At 29.7% G+C, this 13585-nt stretch overlaps 1 protein-coding gene across 2 annotated transcripts in view; it reads left to right on the forward strand.

The window, feature by feature from the left end:
• The window catches only part of LOC103504157 (DNA-directed RNA polymerase II subunit RPB7), a 29621-nt gene extending 17010 nt beyond the window's left edge, over positions 1 to 12611 (forward strand). The window contains exons 1-7 of one of the 2 annotated variants that reach the window (XM_051090275.1): positions 8418 to 9170; positions 9555 to 9722; positions 10435 to 10600; positions 10687 to 10737; positions 11505 to 11570; positions 11663 to 11731; positions 12232 to 12611. In XM_051090275.1, coding sequence (XP_050946232.1) covers positions 9607 to 9722; positions 10435 to 10600; positions 10687 to 10737; positions 11505 to 11570; positions 11663 to 11731; positions 12232 to 12294 — 531 coding nt within the window. In that variant the 5' untranslated portion in view covers positions 8418 to 9170; positions 9555 to 9606 and the 3' untranslated portion in view covers positions 12295 to 12611. Of the gene's footprint in view, positions 1 to 8417; positions 9171 to 9554; positions 9723 to 10434; positions 10601 to 10686; positions 10738 to 11504; positions 11571 to 11662; positions 11732 to 12231 lie in introns of those variants that run through there. The other variant, XM_051090274.1, reaches the window with a different exon arrangement.
• The last annotated feature ends 974 nt before the right edge of the window (positions 12612 to 13585 follow it).

The raw sequence follows: 13585 nt of genomic DNA on the forward strand, positions 1-13585 counted from the left end.
CAACTCATATATAAAATGATCTCTAAGAAATTGCAAACAAATATTTTTACAATGAATCGCCCAAAAAAAAAAAAAAGAATTGAAAGGAAGAGGGAAAAACCGACAAAGTATCACAAAATATTCAAAACTTGAGGCATTAAAAAAATTGTATGTGGATAAAATTGCATTTAACATGAGTTGTCGATGCGTCAAAATGGTAACGATCAAAATCTTGAAAACAAAATGATTTTTCTGAGTTCTATAGAAAATCAATGTAGCATCGAACCTCTAATTAAAAATTAAAACCTTATATAAGAGTGATTCTAATATTTGACAAACTAATTAAAAATTAAAATCTTATGACCTGTTTGGGGGAAGAGTTATCATAGCACTAGTTTTACCCTCTCAACCCTTCTCAACTCTTTCTTAACCATTCCTCAACTCTTCCTTAATTCATTTTTTTCTCATTTATAATTTCTATACTTATGAGTTTTGTTAATTTAAACATTTTTATTTTAAAAACAACTTATTTTTTAAGTTGTGAATTTGGTACAGTTACATTATTAAAATTTCAATTTCTTTCTTTACTCTTGAGTTAGATAGTTTATTGTGATTATATGACAATAAAATTTTTAATTTAATTACTTTGAATCAACTTTATGTTCGAATTCATATAAATATATTTGTGAAATTAAAATTTTGATGTCAATCTCAACCTCATTGTATTTTGTTAATTAGCTTAAATATCTAAAGAATGTCAACTCAATAAAAAAAATAATAAAATTTTAATAAACTACAATAAATTGATTATAACAGTTGTCAAACTATAAGGATTATTTTACTAAATTAAAAATTAGTAGGGCTGTAGTTTCAACAAACCTATTATTTAGGGGTGGTTTATTTATATTTTCCCACTTTCATAATGTTATTTTGATTATTAAATTAAGCTTGATTAAATTAACATAACAAATCTTTTGTTATATATATGGTAGGTTCATGAATTTTTCACTCAATAATTATTGCAGAATGACTAAAATAAATATTTTGAAAGTATATAAATCATTGTTAAAAAATAATAAAAATTAAAGTTAATATTTTAAAAGTAGGCTAAAATAAATTGATGAAAAACCTAAAACTAGATTGATAATTTTCCACTAAAAACAAAACTAGAGTTTGTAAAAGCCTTGATTGCTATTTTTTGCTTTTGATACTTCTCATATTTCTAATTGTTATTTGCACTTATTTACATGTTTATGAGTTGTGTGTCACAATTATAAAAACAAATTTATTGAGACATAACGAATCATTAACAATTGTTGAAAATGAATGTCGTAGTTAAATAAATTAAAACAAATTGTTTTGCAAAAACTAAGACAATTTAGTAAATTAAATATATGAAATTCGTGTATTCAATTTAGAATATGTATTTTTTTTTAAATTATTCGTATGTAACGATTACTTAAAAAATGTTGAAAATAAACATCGTATTTAAAGAAATTAAGGCAAATTATTTTACGAGAACTTTGCCGATCTGATAAATTAAATATATGTGTATTGGATTTATAAAATGAATTAAAAAATATATAAAAATAAATAAATTTCATAACACTACCTATATAACTCTCCCCCAAACACATCTTATCATAACATTTCTTCCATAACAATAAATAAATTTCATAACACTACCTATATAACACTTCTTCCATATTTTATCATAATCGTAGGTTTATAATAATACTAGATTTATCATAACCCTAACCCCTCCCCCAAACGACCCTTTATATTTATAAGAGTGATCCTATTATTTGGCAAGCTAGTCATCCACATATAAATGCTACCTCATTATTTTGTTAGAGAGTTAACGAAATCTCAAATCTCACCAACAAAGACTAAAACAATATATTTTCAAAAAATTAGGGACAAAAACAGAACAAGATTCAAAATCTAAAGACCAAAATAAGATTTGAACCAAACAAGTAACCACAAAGTTCATGCACAAAGTTAGAATATTCTTAAAACTTCAAAATTTTCCAATATCTCAAAGGTGTTTAGAATTTCAACTAATATTGTGTGTCTTACAAATCTATCAAGTTTCACTATTTATAGGCAATTTGGCAACTGATAGGTAAATTATATGGCTATTAAGAATGGGTATGATCGAGACATTTGACAAGGTAGATAGATGTGGAGGGAGTGACATATGACCTATAATGGACATCTATTAACAATATTTATAATAAGTTTTTGTTTTTAAACTTGTTTTTGATAGGTTTGTGTAAAAATTGGGAATCCAATGACTTTTTTCTCTAATTTTTCAATCATTATGAATGAACGTGTTATCATAATTATAGATTTTAAATCTATATAATAGATTAATTCTAGAATCATATTCATGTTAAATTGTCAAAAATAATGTGCCTAATTCTATTGTTTTCCTCAACCAAAATTTGAATCCCTGAGTGCAATTTTTCTCTTGATAGCATTGAAGCTTATTATTTTTGTATATTGGGGTCCATAGCCTATACTAATTCAATTAGGTTCTCATTAAGCTCTAATGGATATAGGAAATCAAATTCTATCCACTTAGTCTATACACAATTAGGAATCTAGAATCTTAATTAAATAGATGCTCAATCTAATAGAATAACTCAACGTGATAAAATATTATTCTATGTATATAACCAACACCTTAATTATACATATTATTATTTAAATTTTTCTAATAGAAAGATTTTAATTTTTTTATAAGACTTTTTCAATTCTTATGGAAATCAAATTCTAATGAAACTTTTTTTCAAATTATTTTTAAAAAAATAATAATAAATCTACTACAAATATTAGTAATTGAATTTTAAAAAATAACGAGAAAAAGTAAAAAAAATAAAATTTAACACCTGACGTTTGAGAAAAAGAGATGAATAACTATTGAAAAGTGAAGTGATATTAAGAACTTAGATTAAAATTGTCATAATAAATTTACAAACTTATTTTACAATGAGAGTGATAAGGTTATCGCTTATTAATTAAGTAGCATTTATAGCATTTGTATATATTCAATATTGTGCTCTAATTCAACCAAAATTCCATACAACTACTTGATAAAGGATAACACAAGTAAGTAAAGATAGGAGCAAAGCCACCTTTAAAGCTAGTTTGTTTGCTTTGTTATTTTTATTTCTATTCTTTTTGTTATTAAGAAACTATGGTTGTATGATGACAACACCAAAAAATAAAAAGTTAAATATTACTTGTTAACCAACATGTAACTAAAGTTGTGTTCGAATATTTTCAAAATTACTTCTCCAACTACTCAAAAATGAATAGTATAATATACTTTCAAGAGAAAAAGTAAGTAACTATTGAAGAGTGACACACCATGAATACTGATTTAGAATTTATCCTGTAAGAAGAAATTCAAATATAATATGATTTAGCATCCAAGTTGAGTTTTATGTCGAAGGGAAACTATTTCAAAATTATCCCACCACTTGAGAAGGGATAGCAAAGAAGCAAAAGTTTGATAGTTATAATGTTATGAATTTTAATCCTTTTGTGGACTCAATCGTGGGTCATGGCTTCTTCTCCAAATTGAATCATGACCTCCATCACCGTTAGGCTAGGGTCCTCTTTAATAATCAACCGTGTGACTTTTTTTGGGGTGGGTAAGAAATATTTTTGAAAATTATATTTTCAGAAGCACTTTATTCACCAAATTTTGTAGAAAAAGTAGTTGAAAAAGTGATTTGTTTAAATTAATTTAAAAATAGTTTTAGAAAGAAAAATTGAACTTGTCTGATGGTAGAATTCTTTCAAAATTACACACTCCCTCTCCCCTCTTGTGTGGGACAACATAGGTCATTTTTAACTAATTAGTATGTATCTCTTAAAGAATAAAGTCATGTATCATCTTATAGAAAATGTATATAGTTATTTCATAATGATGAAAAAGCTAGATATCACTTATAAATTAGCATCCAAATCAAGTTATATGTTTGAATTCTTTCAAAATTACCCGTTGTACCATTACTTGGATTTGAATAACATAAGTCATTTCTAACAAAGGAGCAAGTGTCTCGAAAAGCAAAGTCACTTTATCATAAGAAATGTAACAATTTTTCTACAATAATGACAAAATTAGATATCATTTATTAACTAACATCTAGATTGAGTTTTTTGCTACTTAAAAAAAGAACGAAGTCACTTAATCATAACAAATTTACTAAAAGATTTATGATGGAAAAGTTAATACATATCACTTGTAAACCAAACATTTGAACAAATGAGTATACCAAATCAAAATTCATTCAAAAACACCCATGAGAGAAGAAAAGAGAAGGTATACTAAAACCATGATTGTAAATAGCTTAGCTTGAGAGATAAATCTATTATATTTGAAACCGTATCCAACAAAAAGGACTTTTGTGGGCTCAATTCCAAATTGCTCACTATTTGGGGCCATGGGTTTTTTTGTGGAAGATAGAAGTGAATTTTGGTGGAATTGTTACTTTTAAGAAATATTTTTTAAAATTTATAATTTTAGAAGTGGAGTCTTTAGCACCCAAAATAATTGAAAAAGTGACTTCCTTAAATTAATTAATAAATAGTAGTTTTATTGAACATATAACTTTTAATTTATTCTAAAATCAGTTTTATAGTTCAATACTAAATGAAGTTTTATCCCTAAATAAGGAAGAAAAATGAAAATTTTCAAATTTCACTACAATTTATTTACTATAGGGATTGCCGTTAGGATTTTGAATGTTATTTGGTGATAAACAAAATACACAAGGAACTATTAAATTTTAAGATTATGATTAACATTTGAATTTAGAGAATATTATTAAATTTAAATATATTATGTTGAAATAATAAAATGATGGAAAAATAATCTACCTTTCTCAAATGGGACATTTTTAACTATAGTATAGTGAACCAAAATATTTATAAAATACAACAAATTTTCAAATTCTATCATCGCTATGCTTTTACGGACATAAAAACAAATGACTTAAATCCTACCTTATATCTTGTTTTATTTTGGTTTATAAACTTTTAGAAACATTGTTTTACAAACTAAAAAAGAAATCGTAACTTCTATATTTGGATTATTAGAATCTAGATTTATGATATTACTTACATTGATAAATACCCAAAAACAAATTTCCTAATTTATTCTATAAACCTTTTACGCCGACATAAAAGCATAACCAACACATTTATCAAATAAACCTAAAATCTATTTTTTTTCTTTTTTTCCCCCAAAACTCAAATCTCTCACATCCCGACTCCCCCACCTTTTACTACTTCCGTTTTCTTTTTAAAATTGGATTCTTCGAACATATCAGAAGAACATTGAGTAGAATAAAATAAAATGGAGCTGATAATATCATGACAAGGTATGATAAACTAAAAAAATAAAATAAGTACAACTCATATATAAAATGAACTCCAATAAATTGTAGACAAATATTTTTACAATGAATCACCAATAAATATATATATATATATTCATTCTTAAAATGATAGACGATATCTTTAATAGAAGTCTATCAATTATAGAGTTTATCCCTAAAAAAAGAAAAAAAAACTATTAGTTAAATTCAATATTTGTAATCTTCTAAAAAATTACTATGTACTTAATTATTATCCAAAAAATACTACTCAATACAATTACTTTCAACTATATGGGATATCAATATCAAAAACAGAAGTAAATACCACCAATATATATTAATTAAGTTAAAAACAACTCTACAAATTAACGATTAAAAAAGAAAAGAAAAAGAAACATCTGTTCATACATCTTGATATTAAATAGAACAAACACAAGAGAAGGGAAAGAGGACGAACCATATTCTTGAACTGCACAGAAAAAAAAAGCATCGAAAACTGAATCCAAAGTCTACTCCATTTTGATTTCAAACCATTAAACAAAAAAGAAAAGATTCTCTTAATTTTCTAAACCACAAGATAAAATAAACCTTGGATACATCATAATAATAGGTGGTTCAAATCCCCCAACCAACTCTTAAGCTCTATTGTAAATAGCTAGCATAACTAAGCCATTATGATATCCTTAACATTTTCTCACCTAAGTTATGTTAAATTCTTTAAAAAAAAAAATTGTAGGCATTGCTAGATCCATATGATTCAAAGAAGTTTCTTGATCACAAAATCATAGATGCACTGTGCTTTTTGTTTTTTCCAAGATCTCTACAAAACTTGCAAATATTAATCAAAAGAGCACTTAGGATCTAAATTTTTTATTATAGCAATGAAATAACCAATTATCAAAGAGGTCATATGCTTATTAAAAAGAAAATGGAATGCAACTGCATGGTTCTATTCTTTGTGACTTTCCTAGAACATCATCTTCAGACAACTTCTTCTTGTGTTATTGAGGGATTTTTACAAGTGTCCAGGTAAAATCCATTTAAGAAAGATAACTTCTTATCTATGAAAATTATGAAAACTAAAAATCCACGAATCTGGGTATTTGAGAAGTATTGTTGAGAAGTATTGTTTATTTAGCAAAGATACGTTTAAAGAAATTGTCAAAAGAGAACCATTTAACATTATGATAAAGTTACATATCTCTAATGAATCCCAACATTTAATTGGAGTTTTGTGCATGTATTTATTTGAAATTACCCACCGCTACTTGGGAAGGAATAGCAGAAAAACATAGGAGGGTGAGTGGCCATTGAATAATGGAGACACCTTAGAGACTTTGAAAAGTTTTGTATCACTAATTATCCAACACCTAAATGAAGTTTTATACTTGCATTCTTTCAAATTTATTTACCCCACCGCTCCTTGGGGTGAGGCTTGGGGTGAGGGTAGCATAAGTTTTTTCTGTGAGAGAAACGAGTGTCTCTCGTAGAGAAAAGACATTTTAACAAGTGATAACTTCGAGGACTTAAATATTTCAACTTTGGAGTGGTTTAATATGGTTGAGGATTTTGTGTCTTTTCTGATCATACCAACTGTAGGAATCTTTTAGGGTCCGTTTGGTAACGTTCTTGTTCCCTCATTTTTGTTTCTGTTTTCATTTTTTAAGGAATGGAGTTGTTTGATAACGTTCCTTGTTTCTCGTTCTAAAAAAAAGTAGAAACGTTTCTCATTTTATAAGGAATTATTGGGAACAAAAAAAGTAGTTTCTTCTGTTCCGTTTCTCAATTGCTTCTATTGGTTTTCTTTTTCTCAATTTATTTCTATTTGTTTCGTTTTCCTTTTTCTCAATTATTTTTATTTTTTTCTTTTCATTCTTTTCAATTATTTTTATTGGCTTTTTTTTTTCTTTTTCTCAATTATTTTTATTGGTTTCCTTTTCATTTTTCTCAATTATTTTTATTGGTTTCCTTTTCATTTTTCTCAATTATTTTTATTTCTTTTCTTTTCCTTTTTCTCAATTATTTTTATTGGTTCATTTTTCTTTTTTCAATTATTTTTATTGGTTTCCTTTTCCTCTTCTCCAAATAATCATTCCTCTTCCTCTTTCACTCATCGTTTTTCTCTACACACTGTCTTCCTCTTCATCTCTCATCGTCTTCCTCGACAACCCGAACTCTTCCTCTTCGTCGAATCCATAGTTTTTGCCTGATTGTTCCTCTTCGTCGGATCCATAGTTTTCATCTTTCTCTTTGTGCAAATCTGGGTTTTTCTCTAAAGCATCGTAGGTTAAGAGTTAAAGGTTAAATTTTGTTTTGTTTCTTTCAATTCTGAATATTGAAGACATAATAATTTACTTTAAAATTAATATTAAATTCTAGATGTCACGAAATAACGATGAGATTGTTGAAATTGATGGATTAAAAAGAGAAATTGTCCGAGTAAGAGATGATATTGCCAATCAAATTTGGCAACATTTGAAGGATAAATATAATTTTATGTTTATGTTATTATTTTTATTTGTGCATTGATACTTCTTCGTATTAAATGAATAAACTTTTGATAATTTTATTTGTTATGTTTGATGGATAGACCTATATTTTTGTTTAATGTTTAATTGAAGTAGATGTGAAAAATAAAAAATAAATCTAGAAGAAAATCAATAAACAAGAAACAGTTATCAAACACATTTTTTGTTTCTGTTTTTTTTTTCAAGAAACAAGAAATAGAAACAGTTATCAAACGCATTACTGTTTCTTGTTCTAAAAAAAGAAGAAACAGGAAACAGGGAACAAGGAACAAGAAACAAGAAACAGAGAATAGGAACGTTACCAAACGGGCCCTTAGCAATCTCCCTCCCTCACCTTGGCTTTTGGATTTGTTACAATATCCTTCTCCTCTTATCTTTAACATATTTCCTGCACCCCATCAGTACATTGTTTCTTTTCTTCATATGCAAAATTAGTACATTGTTTCTTAACTTTCAACTCTACATCCCTACATCCTACTCCTTACTCCCTACTTCCTACTCCCTACTCCCTACTTCATACTCCCTACTCCCCTACCCTCTCCCCGAATTGCATATATACTCTAGAACAATGAGAAAAAAAATATCAAAGCAATTACACAAGGATAAGGAAACGAAAAAACATACTATGTTAGCATACTATGCTAGCATAGTATATAGTCGAGGAAACCTTTTTTTTTCTTGGAATCGTATGAAAAACTTCTTTTTCTGTAGAGTTATTATAAATAAAATTAGAAAAAAGCAAAAAAAAGAGATCGAGAAGAGAGAAAGTACCCGAGGAGAAGGGAGGTGGGGAGTGGAGGAGGAAGAAGAAGGAAAGGAGAAAGAAGGAAGATTGGAGGAGGAGGAAGAAGAAGGGCGACCGTTTCTGGGCATACGTTTCTTGCAGAGGAGGGGAGTGGAAGCGAAGGCGGGGACGGCGGAGGAGAGATCATCGACGACGGGTTGCCGGGTTGACCCAACCCAACCCGGTTTAAGGGTATATATATATATACACATATAAAAACCCTAAATTAACATTTTTCATTCTCATTTTGCCCCAAACCTTGCACGCAACTCAACCCCTCAGGCCTTCAGCGCTCGCAATCCCTTCGGCATTCAGACCTTCACATTCCGGCAACGTTCAGAACCACTCGCACGTTTCGGCCTTCACATTCCGGCGAACGTTTCGGCCTTTGCTTTCAATCTCACTCTCTCCTTTGCCCTCTTCCTGCTTGACGCTTTTGCCGCTCCGCCATCTCTCTCCGTTCAGCGCCACCGCCGCCTCCTACCGGTATTCTCTCGTTCTCCATCTATGTCGTTATTCACTACTACTCATGTTAGAACTCGTGTAATGAAAGAAACAGGATGCTTTTGCTTTACCTATCGGAACAATTTTAGCATATAGTTAGGTTTGATGTTAATATCGATTGCTACTCTGATTTTCTTGGTTGAGAATCGATTCTTTCTAAGACTGTAAATTTGATTATGGTCCATTATCATATACCAATAATATCGGTTCGCAAGATCCCAAATTGAGTCGAGAAAACCCTATTCTGCCATTCTATTTTGCTGTTGTTATACACGTCAGTCTGGTTCTTACTTTAACCTGTCATTCTTAGATTATTGTTTCACTCCTAACTCTAATATTTTATGTTGAACTTTTTATACGCCGTAGGAGTTGCATTCATTGAATTCAAGTGGTTTTCGTTTAGTTAGAGGAAGCCAATATGTTTTTTCACATAGTTCTGGAGAGGAATATGCAGCTACACCCTCGCCACTTTGGCCGTAACCTACGTGAGAACCTGGTGTCCAAACTGATGAAAGATGTTGAGGGCACCTGCAGGTTTGTTAACTGTTTTTCCTACCTTATTGTACACTAGAAAATTCATGTTGCTGTTATTTTCTTTTTGTTAATTTTGGAGAAAATATCTTGTGATAAGATGAATTACTAGATTTGATCTTGGATTATGAGTTGTTGGGTGGCATCCCATTAGCTTTATTTCACGGCTGTCCATTATAGGATTTCTTTCATTCTAGTTAACTTTTCTTCGTAGTACTTGTAATTGATGATTCGATAATGTTGAAACATATTGTTAATATGTTTATGGAGAGGCTTTGGACATCTGAGAAACACGTGAGAAAAGATAGTTGTTTTAATAGACATCTCAGGTTTTTACATTAGTTGTTTAAATAGACATTCAGCTCCCACTGAATCAATGAAACATCCAAGCTTCAATGGGGTGATGAACAGAGTCTGAAGAAGTTAATATTACTAATTGGGCCATTGATGTTGGTGGTAAAATATTAGCTGAGGGAAGTTTAAACCTTGTTTCGCTGGATTTTTCTTGTGTTGTATGATACACATAATTCTATTATGATGCATATGCATGTCACTTCTTCATTATATATTAAAATAGCATGTCAGTTCATGAACATATGAAAGTAGATAAAAATAGTTTGACCGATGATATTTCTTTTGAATGTTTGATACTTTGTTCAGCTAGTGAGTGGTTAGAGGGGTTTCGTTATTGAAAAATGTTTATATGTTGTCGCAGCGGCCGGCATGGGTTTGTAGTTGCAATCACAGGAATTGAGAATATTGGGAAAGGATTGATTCGCGATGGGACTGGCTTTGTCACTTTTCCCGTGAAATACCAATGTGTGGTGTTTCGACCATTCAAGGGAGAAATTTTGGAAGCGGTTGTTACTATGGTAAACAAGGTAAGTATATGTCACTTTTTTGCTATCTAGAAAGTAAAAAAATATTTTAAAAAAATTAAAACATTAATAATGTGCAACTATTGTAGATGGGCTTCTTTGCTGAAGCTGGACCTGTTCAGATTTTTGTTTCAAACCATGTAAGTACATACTTTTAGCTCATTTCAGTTATCGTTTTTCTCCTTTTTGGCTCACTTTGATGTTACAAGCCACCAAGTGTCTTGAAGCTTCATTTATGAAACAATTCCTTACCAAATATAAGTGGGGTGGGACAACATGGTAGTGATGGTTAGCGAGGTTCCTTATGCCAATGAAACTTTTGTCATGTTGTCCACAAAATTGTGCAATGCATATTTAGTGAGAACTAGAGAAGTAATATGAAAAAGTGGATTGTAAAAGTATTAAGAGAGATTCAGAAATTTGTTATGAATGTGTATCTGGTTCATTGTGCGGTTAAATATTTAAGCAAACGAACACTTTCTTAAGTTTCTAGTTTGTTGTTTGATACTTTTCAGCGTTGTTGTGCTATGTTAAATCCGATCAACATGCTGGCCTATCCATGAGATACAATTTTTTTCTTAGCACTACAAACACATGTATATTATGCTCAGCAACCCTATAACAAAATTTTCATTTCCAAGCTTTTCATATGGCAAATTCTATACCTGTCTTGGCTTCAAGCAACCATTATTTTATTTGTAATGAATTTATTTCCTAGCTTTCCAAGATGTTAGGTTGGCGATCAATACCAAAGTACCAAATCTAAATGGTTCAAACACCTACTTGAATTTACTCCCGCCAAACTGAATTTGCAGCACCAACATCTTGGCTTTTATTCCTTTTATATATTATTCTCCCATGAGTGTGCTTAACCTTCACTAAACTCAACTCACATCTTGTGTTTCAGTTGATACCAGATGATATGGAGTTTCAGTCTGGAGATGTGCCAAACTATACCACGTCAGATGGATCGGTATATTTCTATTTTACATGCATTTTCTAGTATAGACTGATAATGCTCTCTTGACGTGTTAAATTTACTGAATTATCTTTGATCTCTTGTAGGTTAAGATTCAGAAGGATAGTGAAGTTCGATTAAAGATAATTGGCACTCGAGTAGATGCAACTGAAATTGTATTTCCTTCTCTTCCTTATTTAGTATTGTTTTTCTAAAATTTATTTGCTCTGTCCTTTGATGGTGCAAGTTAAATTTTCTTTTCTATGAAAATATAATGCTTTGCCTTCATTCTTACCATTTTAAAATCAAAGGATGCCTTTGGTAGCAAAGGGTCTAAAGGCTCCTAAGTTTTTAAGAGTAATTTAAAATGTTTTCCCTTTTATCCCAGTTGTGGAGTAGTAGGGTGTATATGTTGATATTTTAATGACAGAAAAGATATACTATATACATCTATATAAGCCTGACCTGAATGATAGTTATGAGATTCTTTTTAACTTTTTAGGAGAAAGTCGAAAAGTTATAGTCGATTTATTTAGCATATATTCTCCCAAGTGGTGAGAATACTCAAAACTTAGCAACTCCACGTTAGTTGTTTTTGTGACTTTGATAGAATCTTTGTGCCATTATCAAATTCTGGAATCTGGCGTGTCTCATTTAACTATTATTTTGCTTGCAGTTTTGTATTGGAACCATAAAAGATGACTTCTTGGGTGTGATCAATGACCCTTCAGCGGCTTAGGTCTTCATCTTTGATGCAAGTTTGTAGATTGTTATGTATTAACCTTGACATTGATAAAAGAAAATTCTAATTTTGCTGTATAGGCTCTGTTTTTTTCAACCGTTTATCCATTTATTTCTAGGGGGGGTTAAAATGAGAAGTATATTCCTAGGGTTAAATTATAAATTTCGAACCTTACAGTTTCGGGAAAGGCTATAATGTAATCTATTATGTTGTTTTAAAGGTTTTAACCTTCATGGTTAGATATAAACTCTAAATAGTCATTGTTGTTGGATACAACTTTCATGAATAATCTCTACAAATCTATATTTTTAATATATTTAATGAGTTTATTATTTTTTTTCTTTCTTTCTTGTAATGGATTTAGTTCATAGATTTAGAAGTCAAAATGAGGATGTTGCTTAATCTCACTTCTCTAGCCTCTTCGACCTTTAGCACCATCTCATCCAATGCCACTGCAACACCTTTGCCTCCAAGCTCGTTGATGCGTCTTCCTCTATACCATCTCTACAAATCGGGTCTCTCGTGTTGCCAGCCTCGTCCTTCCTTGCACCTTCCCACCCATGGTACCATCAACCAAATTACAAACAAATGATGTTGCTATCTCAACCCTAAATCTTAATTTGTTTTGTGTGGGTTTGATCAATTGTGAATATGCTTAGTTACTCACTCCATTTCAATAGTCTTTTTTATCAAATGACAAACAAGAAAAAGGGAGTAATCTCTTAGCATATATGTAATGTGTATATATATAAGAATCGAAAAGGGGATGTTCATATACTAATGTATTTCATTAACTTCCTATACTATGCTTGTGAATGAAAATAATATTTAAATATTTTATTAGAACAATAATTTCAATAATTTTGACTTTGGTTTTCTAAGATTAGTTAAGTTGATTGGCCTTGATTGTAATAATCATAACTAAATAATTTTTCTCCATTTTAAATTATCTTTCATCCTTCAAACTTAAATCTTCGTTCAATATTTTTCATCAAACATGTATTTGAAGGACAAAAAAAATGATATATTAAGCCAAAGCTAGTATAACTCATCTTTTCACCCATATGTAATAGTGATTAAAAGTTTGTGGTTCAAATCCTCTAACATTATCATACTTAATAAAAAGTTTTAATGTTAATTTATATTGCTTCATTCTTTTGTTAATAAATTTTAATGTTACGACTTTTTCAGGTATAGTTAATAAAGATAAAATAAAACTTTATATTTATGAAAGATCTACCTATATAACTTAAGAGGAATAACTCTAACAAAATATCCATTTGTATAC

Source organism: Cucumis melo, chromosome 9, assembly GCF_025177605.1.
Source record: "Cucumis melo cultivar AY chromosome 9, USDA_Cmelo_AY_1.0, whole genome shotgun sequence".
NCBI classification, from domain to species: domain Eukaryota; kingdom Viridiplantae; phylum Streptophyta; class Magnoliopsida; order Cucurbitales; family Cucurbitaceae; genus Cucumis; species Cucumis melo.